Source organism: Nerophis ophidion, linkage group LG09, assembly GCF_033978795.1.
Source record: "Nerophis ophidion isolate RoL-2023_Sa linkage group LG09, RoL_Noph_v1.0, whole genome shotgun sequence".
NCBI classification, from domain to species: domain Eukaryota; kingdom Metazoa; phylum Chordata; class Actinopteri; order Syngnathiformes; family Syngnathidae; genus Nerophis; species Nerophis ophidion.
The window spans coordinates 28,668,001-28,692,283 of record NC_084619.1 but is presented as its reverse complement, the minus strand read 5'-3'; the positions used below and the strand labels follow the sequence as shown (position 1 = coordinate 28,692,283).

General features: G+C 39.9%; 2 protein-coding genes across 3 annotated transcripts in view; one reads left to right on the top strand and one right to left on the bottom strand.

Moving 5' to 3' along the window:
* The window catches only part of vsir (V-set immunoregulatory receptor), a 55,867-nt gene extending 50,876 nt beyond the window's left edge, over positions 1 to 4,991 (top strand). The window contains exon 7 of the mRNA XM_061910728.1: positions 3,442 to 4,991. Coding sequence (XP_061766712.1) covers positions 3,442 to 3,479 — 38 coding nt within the window. The 3' untranslated portion in view covers positions 3,480 to 4,991. The remainder of the gene's footprint in view (positions 1 to 3,441) is intronic.
* The window catches only part of cdh23 (cadherin-related 23), a 619,519-nt gene that overhangs the window by 109,593 nt on the left and 485,643 nt on the right, over positions 1 to 24,283 (bottom strand). For both annotated transcript variants that reach the window (XM_061910729.1, XM_061910730.1), the window contains exons 33-36: positions 21,084 to 21,233; positions 20,848 to 20,976; positions 16,615 to 16,743; positions 13,253 to 13,480 (exon numbers count right to left, since the gene is read on the bottom strand). In XM_061910729.1, the coding sequence (XP_061766713.1) occupies positions 13,253 to 13,480; positions 16,615 to 16,743; positions 20,848 to 20,976; positions 21,084 to 21,233 (636 nt within the window). The remainder of the gene's footprint in view (positions 1 to 13,252; positions 13,481 to 16,614; positions 16,744 to 20,847; positions 20,977 to 21,083; positions 21,234 to 24,283) is intronic.

Sequence of the window (24,283 nt, the reverse complement as noted above, 5' to 3'; positions counted from 1 at the left end):
ACTGTTGAACAACTTAAGTTGTACATCAAGCAAGAATGGTAAAGAATTCCAATACAAAAGCTTCAACAAATAGTTTCCTCAGTTCCCAAACGTTTATTGAGTGTTGTTAAAAGAAAAGGTGATGTAACACAGTGGTCAACATGCCCTTTCCCAAATACTTTGGCACGTGTTGCAGCCATGAAATTCTAAGTTAATTATTATTTGCAAAAAAAAAAAATTAAGTTTATGAGTTTGAACATCAAATATCTTGTCTTTGTAGTGCATTCAACTGAATATGGGTTAAAAAGGATTTGCAAATCATTGTATTCCGTTTTTATATTTACATCTAACACAATTTCCCAACTCATATGGAAACAGGGTTTGTAGTTGATCAGCTTTGTGTGTGCTAAGTGGATTTTGTCTGTTTAGTGAGCAGATTGTGGCGGTCAATCCATTTTACATCTGTCTTCATTAATATGCAAAATATATGCTGATCATCAAATCACGCATAATACTGGAAGGAGAAGATGCAAATATAATTGTTAAGCACATGCAATGTGAGTTAAACACTCATCACCATTTTGTGAGCAGTGTTTAGCACTTTTTTAGCATGTGTAAGAGGACGCGCAAACCGACAGTTCCGCTTGTAGGATCGACAGACACGAGTCCTCTTTCCTACGTGTTGGTGTCAACATTTTGGTGGACTGTCAGAAATAAAAAAAATATTTGACATATTGTCTTTTCAGCAATATCATTTTATAATTTCGTAGCTACAGGAGGACTGAAGGCGCTGATTTAAAAAAAAAACAACAAAAAAAACCTTAGTATTTTTTTCAATAATATTTGTTTTTCCCCATTGAATTTATATTATTAAAAATGTTTCTTCTTTAGGTATGCATTTTGTTTTTGCATCTTGAGCATTGTAAATGCAGCCTCTCACCAATTAATGCTCCTTCAGCAGTAAAAAAAACTGCTTTTATCGTAGATGCATTGCATGACTTCTGCAAAATTGCCCATAAAAAGTGGTACATGCCTCCTGCATGTTTGAAAACATGGCAAAATGCCACAGTTAGGAGCATGATAACATGCATGTGCAGTAAATGAGTGTATGTCTTCCATGGTGATGCCCTCTATAGTCCACAGTAAATCCTTATTTAAATAAGGCGGGCCGCACCACTTTACAATTGCATACAGTTTTAGTAAATCATACCCACAACGCCCTCTGATAGTACACCCTAATTTTTTTAGATTACACACGCTTTTTACCACGTGGGATTTGGATCTTAGTAAATCAGGCGCTTTGTGTTTTACAGACCATCTTCAAGCCGCTCTCTGACTGTCCCTTTAGAATGCGCCATTTTGCGGGCGGTCTTATTTACGTGCCCTCCTCCATGCCAAGCCCCTTTCCACTGTTGTAGGTTTAGGTACTTCCATATCAAGTCTACTGACAGATATAAGTTACACAACTTTCTATTATAAATAATGGCTGGGGATTTTAGCATGCATGTGCATGTACGAGGCAGTCTTCCCCACAACAAGAGGACAGAGAAGAATATGGAACTTAACCTTAACTGACTAAAACGAAATAAAGATGGCAGACTCATGCAAAGATCGTTGGGTAGACTTCTACCATACTGTATATTAAGATATCCGCTGTCTCTAGCAAAATACGTCACTGAAGTCTCAAATTCCAAACGGCTCAGTTTGTAGAAGGTTTGGAAGAAGGCAATTATGTTTTAGAAATATCTTTGCCATGCCTCCATGGTTATTGGGGTCCAAACACACAAAACAGGTAAGAAAAGTTAGTTTTGCATAATAGGTCCCCTTCAAAGGAAACACTTTTATAGGCAATGGCAGTGGTTCTCAATTATTTTCTGTCATGCCCCCCCAAGGGGACGAAACATGTTCACTGCCCCCTAAATAAATACTGCTGAGAACCAGATCATATTTGATTTGTTCATGTCAAACTAGTTGTTCATAAGCACTTGCTCCAAATTTGACTTAAAAGTGTCATATTATGACTTGTGTTTCTACATTCAAAACACTTCCTTGTAGTCTACATAACATGTAATGCTGTTTCTTTGGTCAGTATAGATTATGTTTAAAAACCATCTTCAAGATGTTTTCTGTCTCTTCAGGATGCGCCGTTTTGTGAGCGGTCTAATTTTTTGTAGTTTTTAGCACTTCCATAGCGTGTTTACTGACAGATTAAGTTTGAACTATACACTACTTTTTATTGGAAATGGCAAAAGTGCAGGATGCATGTGCATGTATGAGCCAGTGTGCCCCACAACAAGAGGATAGCAAAAAAAGAAGGAACTTTTTACCACGACGTGGACTACAATGGCGAACGCGCGCAAGACTCTCTTGGTACATTTCTACCATACATGGATAATCCGCTGATGTCAAAGACCTCACAAAAAGAGACAATTCCGAATAGCTTGTTTGGCGAAAGTAAGAAGGAAGGCAATATTAATTTATTATCTCTACAATGCCTTGGCGGTTTAATTTCAAATTTTCAGGACAAATGCACACTCCAAATACACAACAGCAGGTACCAATAGGTAAGAGAAGTTGGGTTTGCCTAATACAGTCCCTTTAAGGACAATAAACTGTACTGCAGCTGTAGGTTTTGTGTATCATTCATGCATTTATGAACCCCTCACACACACACACACACGCACACACACACACACACACAAACACACTTGTATTTGTTACCTTCTTGAGACCTCCGGAAAATGCCTACCTTTTTAGGACCACCCTTTCTAGATATATAATGATTTGTATTTACATTATTACTATTTTTAATAGAAATTATTAATATTTTGAATACAAATCTTTATATATATTTTAATATACGTACTACGCAAATATAAACAAATTAAGATTTTACTTAATTTTTATTTTTGTTTGTAATAGGTTTTTAATGTTCATTATTTACTTCAAGTTATCACAGTATGTCTCTATATACTGATTTATTTGTATTTTTTTTAAATTACGTCGGCACCGGAAGTCGTAAAATCAACTGTTCACCTGGCGGGTTTTTTCGGGAGTAAAAAGGAAAGTCCTTCTTTTGCTGCCGTATTGTTTTATCATATATTGCTGCCTTTGCACCTGTCAATGTTCACTTTTGTATGCACATTAAATCAACCAAAAATCCTGACTTTGGAGTAATGTTCACAGATTTTAGTAGTTGGCTTTCAATTGGATGCAGTGGTTTTCCGTATTGGGACCATGATTTCGGTCTTAACTTGTTCACCGGCCCTCATATGGAAGGTACTTTTCTCTGTTGGTATCTCAAGAAGGGTAGAAATACAAGAACACACACACACACGATACAATGGCAGAGAGTCAATGATAGCTGTCTTCATATTTGTAGTGCTTGAGTGTATTCCTAAAAATCCACAGAAAGCCTGTGAGGACTCCTCTCTTACTCAGCTGCACTCTTCTCTATTACAGACACCATCCCCGAGTCCCCAGACATGCTTCTGCTTTAAAAGAGGCAGCAGACTCCCCGCACCCCTTGCAAAAAGGGATCAAACCGCCGCCCCCTACTCGCTCTAATTGGTGACCTGGAAACAGCTTTGCGGCTTCTTGTCTTCATCTCTCTGCTTTCAGAGCAACATTTACCATGGTCTGTCTCACAATTACTTCGCCTGGGAATATCCGCGTTACCACGTCTAGTCCGGAGGAGGCAACAGACTGACCGTATTTGGGCTTCTAAACGCTCCTTCCTGCACCTGTCACAGCAGCTGGAGGCCAGAAACAAACTTGTGATCGTAAACTTATTTTGCTGTGGGTGAAAGTGTGTGATGGCTTACGGGTTCGACTCTGACGAGTTGATATTTCAGCAAAATTCATATGTGACGAGTGGTGTTCATGTTTGGATCAATTTTGTGCGTTAGGCACACGGTCAAAACTATCTTTTTTTTTTTTAATACCGATCGTTACAGGTGAGCTGGACTCTGCCCAACTGGGTACCCTCTGTACGGGCCAATCACTGGGAACATATAGACAAAATGGACAATTTAGGCTCCCTAACATAACATTCATGTTTTTGGGAACGGGGATAACTTGCAAATTACACACAAAATTGGACAGGTGAAGATTTGTACCCTTGATCTCATGACTCCAAGAGCCAACAGGCTATCTATAGCCTGCCATGCTTCGAACATACTGTGGGCCAAATAGTCCGATTTTGTCCATCCCTACTTCCAGCAAGATGCAAATCCCAGATGACTATAGATACTCGGTCAATCACAGTTTGATTAATAATGCAGCATTAAGTGGTGAAATTATCCCACACCACATGCACAGACCAAAAAAGGGGGGGTCTAGTCACTGTAAATCTGCAGCGTGTTTACATTTCTGTGTTCCTTCCAGTTCTGCAAAAGTTGCAGATCACCGAGCAGGTTCAGTGTTTCAAGTGAGCTGAACTGAAGATGTGAAAGTAGAAAACAAGATGTGTCCTTTTCTGCTCTAAATATATCTTCCCCACCGAGCACAATCAAAACTTTGAATATGTGTTCCTTTATCATCTATAGTTTGATAATAATAATAATAATAGCCCAAAGTCTTTATTAAAAAATAATATAAAACTTTGCGCCGCCCTCTTTGTAAAGTAAATGTGGTGGTGGCCTTAGGTCAGAATTACTTGTACTCTCATCAATGTGGGTGAGTGACAGCAGAGATAACGTAGTCATGGCGACTGTGAGGAATTGTCAGTTCCTCACTATGATTGTACAGAAAGTGCTTCTTGGTATTTTGTTGCAGGTTCACAGAACAGGGTAGTGTGTATGTGTGTGTGTGTGTGTGTATATATATATATATATATATATATAGATATGTATGTATGTTTTTCTTGCAAATTTACATTCATCATAAAGTGGCCAAAGAGGATTTAATGTCTGTTATTCACAGTGTGAATAAAAACATTGTTTTGTATATTATGGCTGTCCGTAAATCATGAGAATTGCAGCTCAGTAAATAAATCTGGTCTTCCACTCCAACTTTGTGTCTGTGTTTTTAGTGTTTGTTCCAACAGGCATGGGAATCAACTTAAATATGGTGCAAAGCTGTTCCGTTTATGAGGTAGTGATGCTTAAAGGCCTACTGAAATGAGATTTTGTTATTTAAACGGGGATAGCAGGTCCATTCTATGTGTGATATTTGATAATTTCTCGATATTGCCATATTTTTGCTGAAAGGATTTAGTAGAGAACATCCACGATAAAGTTCGCAACTTTCAGTGCTAAGAGAAAAGCCCTGCCTCTACCGGAAGTCGCACACGATGACGTCACATGTTTGATGGCTCCTTGCATCCTCACATTGTTTTTAATGGTAGCCTCCAACAAAAAGTGCTATTCGGACCAAGAAAATAACAATTTCCCCATTAATTTGGGTGAGGATGAAAGATTCGTGTTTGATAGCGACGGACTAGAAAAGAAAAAAACAAAAACGCGATTGCATTGGGACGGATTCCGATGTTTTTAGACACATTTACTAAGTTAATTCTGGGAAATCCCTTATCTTTCTATAGTGTTGCTAGTGTTTTAGTGAGTTTAATATTACCTGATAGTCGGAAGGGTGTCTCCACGGGTGTTTTGACGCCAGTGTCTCAGGGGAGTCGACGGCAGCTATGGACGGCACAAGCTCAGCTTTTCTCCGTTAAGAACTGACTTTTTAACCACATTTTTCTCACCGAAACCTGCTGGTTGACATGTGGTAGGGATCCATGTTCTCTTGACCGCGCTCTGATCCATAGTAAAGTTTCACCTCCGTGAATTTTAAACAAGGAATCACCGTGTGTTTGTGTGGCTAAAGGCTAAAGCTTCCCAACTCCATCTTTCTACTGTGACTTCTCCAATATTAATTGAACAAATTGCAAAAGATTCAGCAACACAGATGTCCAAAATACTGTATAATTATGCTGTTAAAGCACACGACATTTAGCTGTGTGTGTGCACACGTCATCATTACACGACGTTTCGAAGACGAAACTCCGGGGAAATTTAAAATTGCAATTTAGTAAACTAAAAAGGCCGTATTGGCATGTGTTGCAATGTTAATATTTCATCATTGATGTATAAACTATCAGACTGCGTGGAGGGTAGTAGTAGGTTTCAGTAGGCTTTTAAAGAAAAAAAAAAACAATAACGAAACAGTCGATTGAACAGTGTTCTAAATGAATGATTGCCTTTGTTTTTAACATTCACCTCAGTAAAAAAATTGCTGCATTTGCACACTTTCTGATTAAATACAATGCGAGCTGAGGCTGCCCAAACCAAGCTGACGTTTTGATTGCCTACTCTTTCTGTTTGTCATATCGGCAATATATTGTTTAGAGAAATATTTATTATACACCTTGACTTTCTACAGCTTGTATGTATGAAGTCATTACTCTTGCTAATCGGACAACAAACTGCAGCTCTCAGTAAGGGGCCGCACATGAGCCGCCAGGTGCTGGTCGTTGCTGTCTAGTCTTACTACAGAGGAAAATCAGCTGGAAAAAAAAAATCAGGACTTTTACAACAAAGTAACAGCTTCTCTTGCTGAAAGATAGGCACATGGACTTTGTATATGAAATGAAGGTAATACCACAAATGGTTTACAGTGTAGGAAATTAGAAAATCGTGAATTAAAAGTGAATTATTGTCTTTCTTTTCTTGTTATCGCAACGAGGAACTTGTAGTAACATTGCTTTCATTTAAATGTAGAAAAAAAGGTCAGTGCCTCACCAGCCATGAACTTTACCACACATCACTGATCTGAGCTCTCTTAAGTTTGAAAACCTCATTGTGTAACTGCTTAAAAGTAAACTTCCGCACATACTTCATATTTAGCAACATCATAGAGTCTTAACTTAACCCTGAGATCGGTAGGTCGTGAGTTCGAACCTCGGCCGAGTCATACCAAAGACTATAAAAATGGGGCCCATTACCTCCCTGATTGGCACTCAGCATCAAGTGTTGGAATTGGGGTTTAAATCGCCGAAATGATTCCCGAGTGCGGCCACCGCTGCTGATCACTGCTCCCCTCACCTCCCAGGGGGTGAAATTGGGGATGGGTCAATGCAGAGGGCAATTTCACCACACTTAGTTTGTGTGTGACTAGTAGTGGTACTTTAACTTTAAGATAACAGTGTCATGAAAACGCATGTCTCATTTTTTTATTACAGCCCATTCACGAATGAGGTAGAAAAACATTGATCTTCCTCTTTTTAAAAATAGGCACTTTGTGGCTTTTTTGTTTGCTTTGCTGTCACAAATTCAACTTCTCAGGTGTAGTTTAATGTGAAGGTGAAGTGAAGTGAATTATATTTATATAGCACTTTTCTCTAGTGACTCAAAGCGCTTTACATAGTGAAACCCAATATCTAAGTTACATTTAAACCAGTGTGGGTGGCACTGGGAGCAGGTGGGTAAAGTGTCTTGCCCAAGGACACAACGGCAGTGACTAAGATGGCGGAAGCGGGAATCGAACCTGCAACCCTCAAGTTGCTGGCACGGCCACTCTACCAACCGAGCTATACCGCCCAGGTAGTGTTATGTCCTTTCTAAACGTGGCTGATTTGTGCTGCATTTGCATTTTGTTTTTACTAATGTCAATTATGAGGAGGGGTTTCACGGTAGAAGAGGGGTTAGTGCGTCTGCCTCACAATACGAAGGTCCTGCAGTCCTAGGTTCAATCCCAGGCTCGGGATCTTTCTGTGTGGAGTTTCCATGTCCTCCCCGTGAATGCGTGGGTTCCCCCCGGGTACTCCGGCTTCCTCCCACCTCCAAAGACATGCACCTGGGGATAGGTTGATTGGCAACACTAAATTGGCCCTAGTGTGTGAATGTTGTCCGTCTATCTGTGTTGGCCCTGCGATGAGGTGGCGACTTGTCCAGGGTGTACTCCGCCTTCTGCCCGATTGTAGCTGAGATAGGCGCCAGCGACCCCAAAAGGGAATAAGTGGTAGGAAATGGATGGATAGATGGAATAATGAGGAGTATCTGTGGGGAATTAGATTGTGTTACCATGAATGACCAGGGGCTCATGTATTAAATAAACGCACAAAAACCTGACGTATGTCGTTCGCTCCAAAAACCGAGAAGAAGCGACACTGATTGTTCAGAACGTGCCAAGATCATTGCGCACGGCTACTTTCAATTATCTGGGCACGTCAAGCCACGCAAACGTCTGCGGTCGATTTCAAACTGATTGCAATGTAACAAAAAAGTGTGCTTGTAATTGCACGTGAGCACACTTCAATACATCTGAATTTTTACTTGCGTACAATGTTTTCTGGATTAGAATGTACAGTATGTTTATTTTTAGGAAGAAATGCACGCAACTCTTAATACACAAAGCCCCAGTAGAGGACGGTGAATGGTGATAAATTACTTTTTTTGTACAGGGTGCTCACAATGTGTCTTTACAAAGTTAATCAAATAGGTTCTCTTGTATAAAAGTCCATCCATTTTCTACAGCATATTCCCTTTGGGGTGCATGTTGATGCAATTCCCTTATTTGTATTTATTTATGTATGTATTTATTTGACAGGGACAGTACAATTAAACATTGCTACCCACAGGAAACCGATGTCAAAGTACATAGGACTTCTAGACACAGGCTAATTTGCAACCCTTGTCTCTGTGCAATCTACTAATAAAAGTATCAATCAATCAATGGTTATGGTGACAAAGAGTTCCACAGATGTGAGGCCTTCACTGGGAGCCCAGACAGACCAAGAGGCGTCCAGCACATTTTCATTCTGCAACTCGAGTCTGCACACCTTCACTACTCTTTGTACTTCTTTACACATCACATCAAGGGCTAATCCATTAAGACACATTATGACAAATGTATAAAATTATCAAAACTCATCTTGTTATATTTTTGAGTAATAAGGCAGTGATGATGCTTCATTGTTTTTTTTTTTTAATCAAATACCTTTAGTGTTTGTTTTATATAATGACAACAGAGGCACCACTACGCATTTCGTGGCCTGTCCCAAGACCATGGCACAATAAGACATCCATCCATTTTTTACCGCTTATTCCCTTTGGGATCGCGGGGGGCGCTGGTGCCTATCAGCTGCAATCGTGCAGAAGGTGGTGTACACCCTGGACAAGTCGCCACCTCATCGCAGGGCCAACACAGATAGACAGACAACATTCACACACTAGGGCCAGTTTAGTGTTGCCAATCAACCTATCCCCAGGTGCATGTCTTTGGAGGTGGGAGGAAGCCGGAGTACCCGGAGGGAACCCACGCAGTCACGGGGAGAACATGTAAACTCCACACAGAAAGATCCCGAGCCCGGGATTGAACCCAGGACTACTCAGGACCTTTGTATTGTGAGGCAGACGCACTAACCCCTCTTCCACCGTGCTTGGGATAAAATCATTGCAGGCATGTAAACTTGTGCTGCTTAAACAGATAAACACGGTCTAATAAGCCTGAAATAGTTCATATTTCTTTTTATAGTCTTTGTCATTTTTATAATATGGCCATCAAATTTTAGCTTAGGGTCCAAAATAACACCCATATATTTAAATTCCTTTACCTGCTCTATTTTATTTTGATTAATGTTGGCCTGAATTTCATTTAATGATTGTTTCTTCAGAGAGAAACACATTGAGAATGTTTTGTTATAATTTAGGGTTAAACAGTTATTTTGAAGCCTTGTTGATATTTCAGCAAGCTGTCTGTTTAATATCTCTGAAGCCTGTTGAGGGGTGTTGGTTGCCACATAAATGATTGTATCAGCTGCATACATTTGGCATATGGTATTTGTGTAAATATTGGGCAGGTCATTAATATATATACTGAAAAGCATCCTTAACAAAAAATTTCCACTTTTTTTTGCTTTTGTAATGACTTTGTTAAATTGTACCATGGACACCCTGTATCATCCATGCATCACTCAATCTTCTTCTGCATATACAAAGTCAGGTCGCGGGGGAAGCAGCCTAAGAAGAGAAGACCAGACTTCCCTCTCCCAAGCTGCCTACTCAAGCTCTTTTCCAGGGGTGTTCCCAGGTCAGAGTTCTAGGCCCTGGGTCAGGGGTCGGCAACCCAAAATTTTGAAAGAGCCACATTGGACCAAAAATACCAAAAAAAATAATCTGTCTGGAGCCGCAAAAAATTAGAAGCCTTATATAAGTGTTATAATGAAGGCAACACATGATGTAAGTGTCTATAATAGCTATATTAGCTTACTATCAAAGGCTGACGCAAATCTTTGTTGACAGAAATGTTGTATTTTAATTTTTATTCCACACATTTTTGCAACTTTGAATATCATTAGTAAAATGGAGGGTTCTCACAGGATGAGATAACTTCTGAAAATTACTGGCTCACAATGACTAAAGGTGTAAATGTGTGTTCCCAAGTTTAAGGAAACGACAGGCTGTCTTCTAATGGATTTATTACAATCTTTGCAAGCTGGGTAACGTTTGCTGCGGTCTGGAACAACATGGCGCACAAACAACTATGAGAAAGGCAGCAAATATTACATACAGATAATGTGTCATGAGACATGCAAATATAAATGTAATACAAAGAGGACATAAGTAAAGGAAATTAAAAAAATATACCTACAAACGAGGCATAATGATGCAATATGTACATACAGCCAGCCTAAATAGCATGTTAGCATCAATTAGCTTGTAGTCATGCACTGACCATCAATGCCTGATAAGCGCTCCAGCTTATCAATAAAATGCACAAAGATGAGCTTTGTGAATTCACACACAGCATAAAATGTTTGGTGGACAAAATGAGACAAAGAAGGAGTGGCATAAAACATGTATTTCTGTGGCAGCGTCAGAGAAAGTTGTACGTGTACACAAACTACAATGAGTTCAAGGATCGCTGAAATTAGTGGGACAAAACGGTGCTTGCCAAATACTCCCATTAGAGAATCATGTTTAATATAAACAGTGGGATTTCTAACAATTAGGGAGGTTTGTGTCATATTATTCTCCTACGGAAAATGTACTAAAACAAAAAAGATATATTCTTTTTTCATCTTTTTCCATTTTCACACATCTCTAAAAGAGGTCCAGGGAGCCACTAAGGCGGGGCTAAAGAGGCGCATGCGGCTCTAGAGTCGTGGATTGCAGACCCCCGTCCTAGGTTTTCCCCGTGGGCTCCTACTGGTTGGACGTGCCCTAAATATTTCCCCAGAGGGAAAAGGGCATTCTGGCCAGATGCACCGGACCACCTCATCTGGCTCGATGTGGAGGAGAGGAGCAGCGGCTTTACTCTGAGCTCCTCCAGAATGAGCTTCTCTCACCCTATCTCTAAAAAAAACCCCCCGCCACCTGACGGAGGAAACTATTTTCGGCTGCTTGCACTCGTAATCTTGTCTTTTCGGTCACAACTCAAAGCTCACGACCGTAGGGGAGATCGACCGGTAAATTGAGAGCTTTACCTTCCGGCCCAACACCTTTTTCACCACGGCAGACTGCAGATTGTATTAGACATCTTATTAATTTCATTACAGACACTATCATATTCTTTGTTCATTTGTATTTTTTGAATAGATTGCAGAGTGGGCTCAACCCTCTTGTTTCTCTTGAATTAAAAGGATCTGTGCTAAGAACTTTGTGGCCCGGTGTACAAAGCAAGGGCCATAGAGGAATTGTTAGAGGAGTTTGGTGCACAAACCCCGTTTCCATATGAGTTGGGAAATTGTGTTAGATGTAAATATAAACGGAATACAATGATTTGCAAATCATTTTCAACCCACATTCAACTGAATGCACTACAAAGACAAGATATTTGATGTTCAAACTCTTAAACTTTATTTTTTTTTGCAAATAATAATTAACTTAGAATTCCATGGCTGCAACTCGTGCCAAAGTAGTTGGGAAAGGGCATGTTCACCACTGTGTTACATCACCTTTTCTTTTAACAACACTCAATAAATGTTTGGGAACTGAGGAAACTAATTGTTGAAGCTTTGAAAGTGGAATACTTTACCATTCTTGCTTAAGTTGTTCAACAGTCCGGGGTCTTGTTGTCGTATTTTACGCCTTTTAATGCTCCACACATTTTCCATGGGAGACATGTCTGGACTAGAGGCGGGCCAGGAAAGTACCCGCACTCTTTTACTACGAAGCCACGCTGTTGTAACACGTGGCTTGGCATTGTTTTGCTGAAATAAGCAGGGGCTTCCATGATAACGTTGCTTGGATGACAACATATGTTGCTCCAAAACCTGTACGGACCATTCAGAATTAATGGTGCCTTCACAGATGTGTAAGTTAACCATGCCTTGGGCACTAATACACCCCCATACCATCACAGATGCTGGCTTTTAAACTTTGCCGCTATAACAATCCGAATGGTTATTTTCCTCTTTGTTCCGGAGGACACCACGTCCACAGTTTTCAAATATAATTTTAAATGTGGACTCGTCAGACCACACTTTTCCACTTTGCATCAGTCCATCTTAGATGAGCTTGGGCCCAGCGAAGCCGGCGGCGTTCCTTTGTGTTGTTGATAAATGTCTTTCGCTTTGCATAGTAGAGTTGTAACTTGCACTTACAGATGTAGCGACCAACTGTAGTTACTGACAGTGGTTTTATGAAGTGTTCCTGAGCCCATGTGGTGATATCCTTTACACACTGATGTCGGTTTTTGATGCAGTACCGCCTGAGGGATCAAAAGTCCGTAATACCATTGCTGACGTGCAGTGATTTCTCCAGATTCTCTGAACCTTTTGATGATTTTAGGGACCGTGGATGGTAAAATCCCTAAATTCCTTGCAATAGCTCATTGAGAAATGTTGTTCTAAAACTGTTCGACAATTTGCTTACAAATTGGTGACCCTCGCCCCATCCTCGTTTGTGAATGACTTAGCATTTCATGGAAGCGGTTTTTATACCCAATCATGGCACCCACCTGTTCTCAATTAGCCTGCACACCTGTGGGATGTTCCAAATAAGTGTTTGATGAGCATTCCTCAACTTTATTAGTATTTATTGCCACCTTTCCCAACTTCTTTGTCACGTGTTGCTGGCATCAAATTCTAAAGTTAATGATTGTTTGCAAAAACTATATATATATTTATTCGTTTTAACATCAAATATGTTGTCTTTGTAGCATATTCAACTAAATATGGGTTGAAAATGATTTGCAAATCATTGTATTCCGTTTATATTTACATGTAACACAATTTCCCAACTCCTATAGAAATGGGGTTTGTATAAGAATTTCACAAAAAGAGAAAATTTTGTCGGAAAAGCTTGGATTACCAGAGAATGTTTTGACTGACCGACAGAGGAGGCGTGCCGTCGTCCTCCACAGTCACGATGAGTTGGTACTCCTGCTGGCGTTCTCGGTCGGGAGGGGCCGGGCGTGTCACCATCTCTCCTGTCATGCGGTCCATGCGGAAGGTGAGGTCTTGGTTTCCGGCAGTGATGTAATAAAACAGCATGGCATTAGGACCCGTGTCCCAGTCGGTAGCCATCACACGCAGGACCGATGTTCCTCCTCCGACATTCTACATTGGAGCATAAAATACCACATTTATAGCTGGGGAAGAAGTGCAATTAGGACATATTAAACCCTTTGGGGCGAACAGCAAAATTCCTCAGGGAGTTAAGTAGTGATTGGTCAAACAATAGTGAAGCATTGATGCCGTATGAAACCCAAGAAGTGATACTTTGTCCCTCCATGCGCCTGACACTTGAAGAAAAAGACGTGTAACAGAAACAAAAGCTGTGTCATTTGAATACAAAGCACCGAATAAGGTAAATGTTCCTTTTTTCCTGTTTACTATTAGGATAATTAGGATGATTAACTTGTGTGATGACTGCTGTATCATGCTGACAGTTTATATTTGTTCAATGAATTATTGACTGATTGATTGATTGAATTGATTCACGTGGACCCCGACTTAAAGAAGTTGAAAAACGTACACAGTTGTTACCGTTTAGTGGTCAGTTGTACGGCATATGAACTGTACTGTGCAAGCTACTAATAAAAGTCTCAATAATTCAGTCAATCCTTTCTGCACAGCTATTTGTTATATATAATTATAGTTGATAAATAATAATTTGCTGGTCAAATGTATTATTTTTAAATCCATCAGATGGTGGAAGAACATCATGAAACACAGTATTAGTGCAACGCCAATACAGTTAGAGTAAATATCAATCAATCAATCAATGTTTATTTATATAGCCCCAAATCACAAATGTCTCAAAGGACTGCACAAATCATTACGACTACAACATCCTCGGAAGAACCCACAAAAGGGCAAGGAAAACTCACACCCAGTGGGCAGGGAGAATTCACATTCAGTGGGACGCCAGTGACAATGCTGACTATGAGAAACCTTGGAGAGGACCTCAGATGTGGGCAACCCCCCCCCTCTAGGGGACCGAAAGCAATGGATGTCGAGCGGGTCTAACATGATACTGTTAGAGTTAAGTGTATTCCACATTTTTGGATTTATAATTTTTTTCTAAATTTTCTGCTCAAATCTCTCAATCAACTTTAGTCCTAAACAAAAATAGCTAAGATTTTGTGTTTTTTTAAATTTGTAATAATTGCCCATTTGAACTAATTATATAATTTTTTTACTTGAAAAAATGTGCATTATCCATGTACTGATTTAAAATAACAAAAACATCACAACCGCTGTTACAATTCAAGACTGAAGCTCATTAAGAAAGTGTATCTGTTTATACACTCTTAAAGGGGAACATTATCACCAGACCTATGTAAGCGTCAATATATACCATGATGTTGCAGAAAAAAGACCATATATTTTTTTAACCGATTTCCGAACTCTAAATGGGTGAATTTTGGCAAATTAAACGCCTTTCTATTTATCGCTCTCGGAGCGATGACGTCAGAACGTGACGTCACCTAGGTAATAAAGTCGCCATTTTCTCAAACACATTACAAACACCGCGTCTCAGCTCTGTTATTTTCCGTTTTTTTGACTATTTTCTGGAACCTTGGAGACATCATGCCTCGTCGGTGTGTTGTCGGAGGGTGTAACAACACTAACAGGGAGGGATTCAAGTTGCACCACTGGCCCAAAGATGAGAAAGTGGTAAGAAATTGGACAAAGTTTGTTCAAAATACGAGGGTGTGGAGAAAGCCCACGAAACGGTCAGTTGTTTGTTCCGCACACTTTACCGACGAAAGCTATGCTACTACAGAGATGGCAAGATTGTGTGGATATCCTGCAACACTCAAAGCAGATGCATTTCCAACGATAAAGTCAAAGAAATCTGCCGCCAGACCCCCATTGAATGTGCCGGAGTGTCTGCACATTTTACCGGCGGTGCTAAGGCAGACATGGCACAGAGATGTATGGATAACCTGCAGATGCATTTCCAACGATAAAGTCAACTACTGTAAATCACAAAGGTGTGTTTTGTTGATGTTGTTGACTTATGTGCTAATCAGACCTATTTGGTCACAGCATGACTGCCAGCTAATCGATGCTAACATGCTATTTAGGCTAGCTGTATGTACATTTGTAGCTATATTTACATCTAGCGTTTCCCTCCACCCACATTTAATGCCAAACAAACACTTACCAATCAATAGATTTAAGTTGATCCAGTGTCACAAGATACGAAACTTCCGATCGTTGGTCTGCACATTTTACCGGCGATGCTAAGGCAAACATGGCCGAATAGCGTCAATAGCTATTCACTCAATAACTTCAGTTTCTTCTTCAATTTCGTTTTCGCTATCTGCCTCCGAACTCCAACCATCCGTTTCAATACATGCGTAATCTGTTGAATCGCTTAAACCGCTGAAATCCGAGTCTGAATCGGAGGTAATGTCGCTATATCTTGCTGTGCTATCCGTATTGGCATCACTGGATGACGTCACAGGAAAATGGATGATGACTTCACAGATAGCGAAAATCAGGCACTTTAAAGCTTTTTTTAGGGATATGCCGAGATGGGTCAAATTTTGAAAAAAACTTCCAAAAATAAAATAAGCCACGGGGAACTGATTTTTATTGGTTTTAACCCTTCTGAAATTGTGATAATGTTCCCCTTTAACTCTCTGGGGACCTTTATGTCCTGGTGCTACTTAACTGGGCTATAATTAATTACCAGTGCATCGTTGATATAAGAAAAAAAATTAGGAACAAATATTAACTTTTGTTTTGTTGTGTTTTTGTTTTTTATTTCTTTTTATTGAGACAAAAATAAGTCACGTATTTAATATTTGTTTACTTACTATGGTATAATGTTTGTTTATTATTTATTCATTCACTGTTGTGTTACAGAGAAAAAGGAAATAGGATAAAATGGCTATGGCATGAAAAGGGGTGGGATTGAATAAGATCAGTTTCTTCCTACTCCTTTTCGGACGTGCTGTAATGAAACAACTGGAAATATGTGAAGAATTACATTGTATTGTATGCATGTTCGTAATAGACTGAAACTGAACTGAACTGATCTGATATTTGACTATGAAAAAACCCTGACAAAAATTATAATTACAGTGGGAATATGTGTTGTGTTATGGCCAAAAATAAAGCAAAAATGCACCCAAAAGGACCAAAAGGTCCTCAATATACTCTCAGGGTTAAATGAAGCAAGAAACAATCCAAAAGTGCTCGTGAGGCCGCTTTCACTCTTTGTGTGTCCTTCCCACCTCGCTTATGCTGACGTTGTAGCCTCGTGGACTCTCAACAACAGGTGCGTTGTCGTTGACGTCGAGGATGTTGATTGTGAGGGAGTGGTCCTTGTGTCTGGGAGGGGAGCCGTTGTCGATGGCTCGCACCTGCAACAGCACACCGACGAGCATTCAGACACAGAATATGAACACATACAACAAGCAGAGTACACTTCACTAAAATAAACGCTAACCTTCATTATTAAAACTAATTTCTCATTTGCTAATGATGTGATGACTTATTCTAATTAATGTGATTTAAAATACTGTATTAGGGGGTAAGGAGAGCGTAATTCATTAAACTGATACCAGATGCAATTAAATGGGGTGTCAAATGTACGGCCCGAGGGCCGGATCAGGCACGCAAACAGGTTTTATACGGCCCGCGGGATGAGTTTGATAAGTATAAAAATTAACCTGAAATTTTTGAATGAAAAAAACTGCTGTTCTAAATGTGTCCACTGGATGGCGAAATAGCAATTATCTGTATCTTTGTAGATGATGCTACATATGTACAAAATAAACCACATGATATTAGTACATCAGTCGAGGAAACTGATCAAACTCCATAAATAACATCCTGTAATTTGATTTGAATATATTTTTTTTATCTTGATGGATTGAAAATGAACAGCAATTAATTGACTGATGAACAATATCACATCATTTATTCAGAAATATAAATAACGACAAATAAAGATATACTATTGACCACAACATGTAAGGGTAAAAAAAAAAAACTGAACTGAATGAATTAACTCATATTGTGTTTTGCATATGGTGAATGTTTATATTTATCTTGGAGAAAGCGAACCACCAAGTTTAATTAAACAGCGGTATTTCAGTTTGAGCACATAATAAGATAAGATCCCTTAGTTTGATGTACGCAGGTGGTTTGGATCACTTCTCGTATGAAAGAGGCCCTAATTGGGACTTTGGAATGCAAAAGTGATAGCCCTATCGTTGAGAAGAGACTACATGTCTGCTCAACGTCCACATATAAGTTATGACTTCAAGCAGTTGTTTTCCAGAAACTTACACACAGGGTGTGTTGTCCTAACTTAGCACACACCCAGAGACAGGAAGGAGGAATAAAAAAAACTGATGGTTTGGCTTCTCCAAGTTAGGAGAGAGACATTTTTTGACTTGACCTCCTCCAGGAACTGCAGCCCTGTATAATGACGCTCGCTTGTAATAAAGCAACTTTTGGTTCAGTAAAGCATCTTTGACATCTTTTTTTGACGTCTTGCCCTTCTGCTCGGGAGGGATTTACAAGACCAGAAATACACATCAAAACCCAACAACATTATGATTTATATTAAGTTGTGTTTATTTTCAAGTTATCGTGCCATGATTTTAACAGTCCGGTCCACTTTGGAGTAGATTTTTCTCCATGTGACCCCTGATCTAAAATGAGTTTGACACCCCTGATCTAGCTAAACCCTCAGGGGACAAGGGCTTACATTTTGGTCCTTAGTAAAATTGAGCTGTATTTTAGTCACTTTTTTGTTGTGTTACTTCATTTTAAAAAAAAAATTTCTAAGATTTTTCTTTTCATGTTAAATAGAAAAAAATAATGTCACACGTGTTCAATACACTGGGACATGGTGGGCAATATCCCAAAGCCAAACAAAAAATGTTTTCCTTAATTTTTCAAACAACATTGTGGAAAGGCGGAGCCGACGGGCCGACAGCGGGGCGGGACACGCTTTGCCCCGGCTCAAGATGGCGGCCAGGAGGCGGCGAATGCAACAGAGTGAGGAGGCGGGGCGGGCCTGGAGTGACGCTGCACCAATAGAGATCAGGTGCGTGCCTCACACACCGGTTCACAATTTGCCTATCTCCTCACAGTGTTTAAGAGGGGAGAAGGAGGAAAGATCAAGAGGAAGAGGTGGAGTGTCCGCAGGACTCCAGCAGAAGCAAAATAAGAACGATCCGAGAAGGAGCCCCAGAGGAAGACGTCACCGGCAGCTGAAAAGCTGACCGAGACGAGCAGGGGGAGGAAGAAGAGCTGAAAAGAGACCCAATCGACACTGAAAGAATAAACGAGAGTCAAACCTGCTCAGTGATGTCCTTACTGAATGGTTCATGCAACCCACACGGCGACGGTTGGAGTCGTTCACAAGCATAAAAACATTTTGGATCCATATTTTTTGTTTTAGTATTTTTTGCTTAATCTTTTTTATCAACATATGGCGTGGTTGGGAGAGTGGCCGTGCTAGCAACCTGAGGGTTTCCTACCTTCTACCAACCTCGTCAAATCTGTTGTGTCCTTGAGCAAGACACTTCACCCTTGCTCCTGATTTGTCGTGGTTAGGGCCTTGCATAGCAGCTCCCGCCATCAGTGTGTGAATGTGTGTGTGAAATAGAGTCAAAGCGCTTTGAGTATTTTGAAGGTAGAAAAGCGCTATACAAGTATTACCCATTTACTATTTACATTTGTTTTTGTCCTGTCCAGCTTCTCTGGCAAATCATATAGTTGATGTAGATGCCCATATCGAATGTTCAGATTTATTTTATAGAAGAGATGTGTAGGATACTTGTCTTGTTTCCTTATTTGACTTTGACTTTATTAAATGTATTTATATTATCATTTGGTGCAGCCGGGCCGGAGCAGGAGGGGATAGAAAGAGAAAAAAAGAAAGACAGAGGGGGAAATTGTGGGGAAAAAGGGGGATAAGACAGACAGACAAAAAAAACAACAGCAAACACAACAATAACAACAAAAACAACAACAACAATAGAACAACACCAGCACATAGGATATGTACAAATGATGGTAAAAGTGATAGCAAAGAATCAGTTAGCGAAATAAATAATAATACATACATTATATGACAATGAGCATTTTTACACTACAACTGGAGCAATACAAATACCAATAGAAATAGCGCCATTGATAATGAACAATACCAGTAATTTTCCTCTAATATCAACAATACAGTTGTTCAAATGCAACAATACATATACATAATGATAACCAGAGATACAAAAAGAATACCAAAAGATGGAGGGAAAGAAAGAGAAGCAACCTATATTAACCTTGTAGATTGTTATAGTAACAATAGGTTAAGCTTGGTCAGTGTGCCATGTGTTACCCAGTTTCTCCTAAGGCAACAACGTTAATATATGTTTGATGAAACGGGATTATTTACATTTATAACATCAAGTTCAAACAAAAAAACAAACGTATTGTTTTTTTTAACACTTTAAAGGCCTTTAGATCAAATGATGTTGCAGTTTTCAATTAGTGTACATTTGCATAACATGAGTTATTTTAAAAGTGTTTTTTTTTTAACTTTAAAGGCCTTGTTATGCAAATTTATACAAATTGAAAATCGTGACAGTGATCAGTTGATCATCATATATTTTTTCAACTTTTTGTAATTTTTATATTTTGACTCCTTTGAAGGCATTTTAATAAAATAATGTCAAAGTGTTGAATTAATAACATTTGCATAAAACGAGTTCCATCCATCCATTTTCTACCGCATATTTTCCTTTTGGGGTCACGGGGGGCACTGGTGCCTGTCTCAGCTAAAATCGGGCGGATGGCGGCGTACACCCTGGACAAGTCGCCACCTCATCGCAGGGCCAACACAGATAGACAGACAACATTCACACTCACATTCACACACTACGGCCAATTTAGTGTTGCCAATCAACCTATCCCCAGGTGCATGTCTTTGGAGGTGGGAGGAAGCCGGAGTACCCGGAGGGAACCCACACAGTCACGGGGAGAACATGCAAACTCCACACAGAAAGATCCCGAGCCGGGGATTGAACCCAGGAATATTCGTATTGTGAGGCAGACGCACAAACACCTCTGCCACTGTGGTGCCATAACACGAGTGAGTTTACTAATTATTAATGAATTAATCATCTGATCAAAAGACCTTAAAATGTCATAAATGTTTAATATTTTTATTTGGGACTAAATTTTTTGAGAATGTTGAGCAAAAACAATAAAAAACAAATGAATCATGTATTTTCACCTTTCAAAAATGGAAGAGCCCTGTGATGAGGGGCTGACTTGTACCCGTAACCCCGAAAGGGACAAGCGGTAGAAATAGTGTCTTCCACAACATTAAAGTGGCCCGACACGTCATTCAATGTGGTCTTCCACATCGTTTGATGTGGTCTTTCATGTTATTTAATGTGGCAACTGCTACTGCCAGTGAAAGTAAGATGCAGTACATTTAAAATTCCCACCTTAAGCAGGTAGCGATCCACAGACTCTCTGTCCAGTGGAGCATTGACATAGACCTCCCCATAGGTGTGATTCACGGTCTTGATCTTAAACACATCTTCCATATTGCCTGCGACTAGCGAGAAGTTGACCTAAGACGCAATAAAGAAAGAGACAAACGGACCAACAGATCAGCGTGTTTTGGAATTATCTAAAAGGGCAATCCATCTCATCAAAAGAGACATTTGAACTCTCTCACCAGCCCATTAAGCCCAGCATCTCGATCTCTTCCGAGCACCACGGCCACTTTCTTCCCCATGGGGGTATTTTCCAAAATGTCCACTGAAGTGTCAGATGTGATGTCAAATTCTGGACTGTTGTCATTCTCATCCAGGATGGTGATTGACACCTGTCAAGAGAAACCGTCAGACGAGGCTCGATTCATTCGGACACGAAACATGTTAATACTGCAGAAGGGCAGAAGGGCTTACCTTCTGTTGGTCCAATGAAAGATGCAAATAATACAATTTTGATGTCATTAGGTTTTTTCACAGCAATACATATAATCATACCGACTTATTGTACGGCAATGACATCATTAAGACGTCAAATAACAGCTGGTTTTAGAGACTGAAAGCAGAGAGGGTCTCTTTCTTCAAGTTCATCCCAAAGGTGTTTGGTGGGGATTATGAAAGGGAGCTGAAGTTCTTTCACACCGATTTCAACCGAGCAGGCCTTTTTGACATTGTTTTGTGCAATGGTGCACAGCGAGTCTGGAATAGTCATTAATGCCAGAAAGTAGGAAGTACAGTAGTACCTCAACTTACGAGTACTGTGGAACATTTATTTACGTAATTAAGTGGTTCTAGAACAGGGCTAGTTTGTATATTGGAAACCATTTGTCCATATGAAACAAAGTACCATATTTTAATATTACTATAAGCCGCTACATTTTTCCCAAGCTTTGAACCCAGCGGTTTATACAAATATGCGGCTAATCCATGGATTTTTCATCGCTAACAGCGATTATGTTTTGTATAAAACAAAATTACAAAGTAACAACACCAACACAAAGACGGAAAAAGTGTGTTATTGTTTGTAATATGGCGCCCTCTTTTGGAAAAGTTTGCTCAGTGCAGAAAGCCTTCAGTATTTCTTTCTGTTTCGTGCCTTGAACCGGAAGTATAGGTGCCATTCCATTTATTTGTCGCCCATAGCTTCTCTACTCACATAGTTTCTTTTTTCATCACGCCAAACAATGTCTGTATGTTTTAATACATCTAAAACAGGGGTCTCAAACTAAATTTACTTGGGGGCCACTGGATGAAGAAACTGGGTGAGGCTGGGCCGCAAGAAAAGTTGTCTTAAAAAAAATCTTACGTGCACTTCACCTTCTTTGAATGGCTTTCCCGCCTAGCAACATACTTGCCAACTCTCGCGATCTATCAGGGAAACACCCGGATATCAGTGCCCCTCCCAGGCAATTATTCTCCCGGTTTTCACCTGAACAACAATATTAAGGGCGTGCCGTGATGGCACTGCCTTTAGCTTCCTGTACAACCTGTCATCACGTCCGCTTTTTCACCAGACAAACAGTGTGCAGGCTCCTGCAGACCCACGGAAGTGACTGCAAGACAAACTTGATCAACAGCCATACAGGTCACACTGAGGGTGGCAGTATGAAAAAACTTTAACACTGTTACAAATATACACCACACTGTGAACCCACACCAAACAAGATTGACAAACACATTTTGGTAGAACATCCGCACCGTAACACAACATAAACACAACAGAACAAACACCCAGAATCCAATGCAGCCCTAACTCTTCCGGGCTACAATAGGGGGTGGGGTTGGGGTTCGTGGGGGTGTATATTGTAGCCCGGAAGAGTTAGGGCTACATGGGATTCTGGGTATTTGTTCTGTTGTGTTTATGTTGTGTTACGGTGCGGATGTTCTCCCAAAATGTGTTTGTCATTCTTGTTTGGTGTGGGTTCACAGTGTGGCGCATATTTGTAACAGTGTTAAAATTGTTTATACGGCAAACCTCAGTGTGACCTGTGTGGCTGTTGATCAACAATGTCTCGCAGTCGCTTACTGCGTCTACTGAAGCCAAACACAACATGTGGCTGGGCTGGCGCGCTGTTTGTACATGTTGTAGAGGACGTTAAAGGCAGTGTCTCCACGGTGACCCCTCAATATTGTTATTTGGGTGAAATTCGGGAGAATAATTACCCCTGGAGGAGCACTGAAAAATCGGGGAATATGACGCTGTAAAACGGCATTCTTATAAAACTCGCGGGCCGCACCAACATAAAATTTTCATATTAAGTTGCGGTCCGCAATTGGCCCGCGGGCCACGTGTTTGAGACCCCTTATCTAAAACAATTCATGCTTACTAAACCGTCACACGTTTGATGGTTGTGTTTTTATGCATATCTGTACGTGCTATCGTAATGTAATCGAGCAAGTACAGAAGAATGAGGAAGTGTTGCTGTGTGTTGGGGCAAGTGCGGATTGACAGAGACGAAAGTGTTTGAACGGGAGGTAAAACCTGTTGGAATTGTGCTGTTTGTTATCATAAGATTGGTAATAAAAGTTAAAAATAGCGTCAAACTTTGTGTGATATCTTCTGGGGGCTACTATATAGTATAGTACTTACATTTGTTTTCAAGTAATACAAATTGCACTCTTATTTTTAAAGTGTGGCGGTACGGAAAATGCCATGGCGGCGCGCCACTATCAGTTACATTAAGGGGAAACCCTGGTCTGTGTTAGTATTAACTTACAATGGCATTCTTTTTGTATTACTTTCACAAATTCCCCAGTAAACTCACCAAAAAGTCACAGCTGAGTTATTGAGTCTGTTTAGCTGATTGAAGAGCTAGATTCCGCAGCTAGTCGGTCCGTGTTTTGTTTGATCAGCTGTTTTACTGCCGTGCTACAGGCACAGTTTCGAAACAATTAAGGTATGCCAATAAAAATTGACAAAACCTTTTTGTGTAAATATCTCATTTTACAACGTATATATCTGCGGCTTATAGTCCAGTGTGGCAAATATATAGAATTTTTTTTTTTTTTTTCAAAATGTGGGTGCGGAAAAAACGGGAAACATTAACAATGGGTATCAGCCTCAACTAATGTTTCTATTTTAGTAAAGGTTTGTACGCTTTAGCTAATACCCTAACTGAACTGTCTTCATGTGTAGCCACCCTGCCGACACACACACTGTCAATAACATATTTTTATTTGGTTTGTGGTTTGTAAATCCAAACCTTTGTACAAACCCTGTTTCCATATGAGTTGGGAAATTGTGTTAGATTTAAAGATACAATGATTAGCAAATCCTTTTCAACCCATATTCAACTGAATGCACTACAAAGACAAGATATTTGATGTTCAAACTCATATACTTTATTTTTTTTTTGCAAATAATAATTAACTTATAATTTCATGG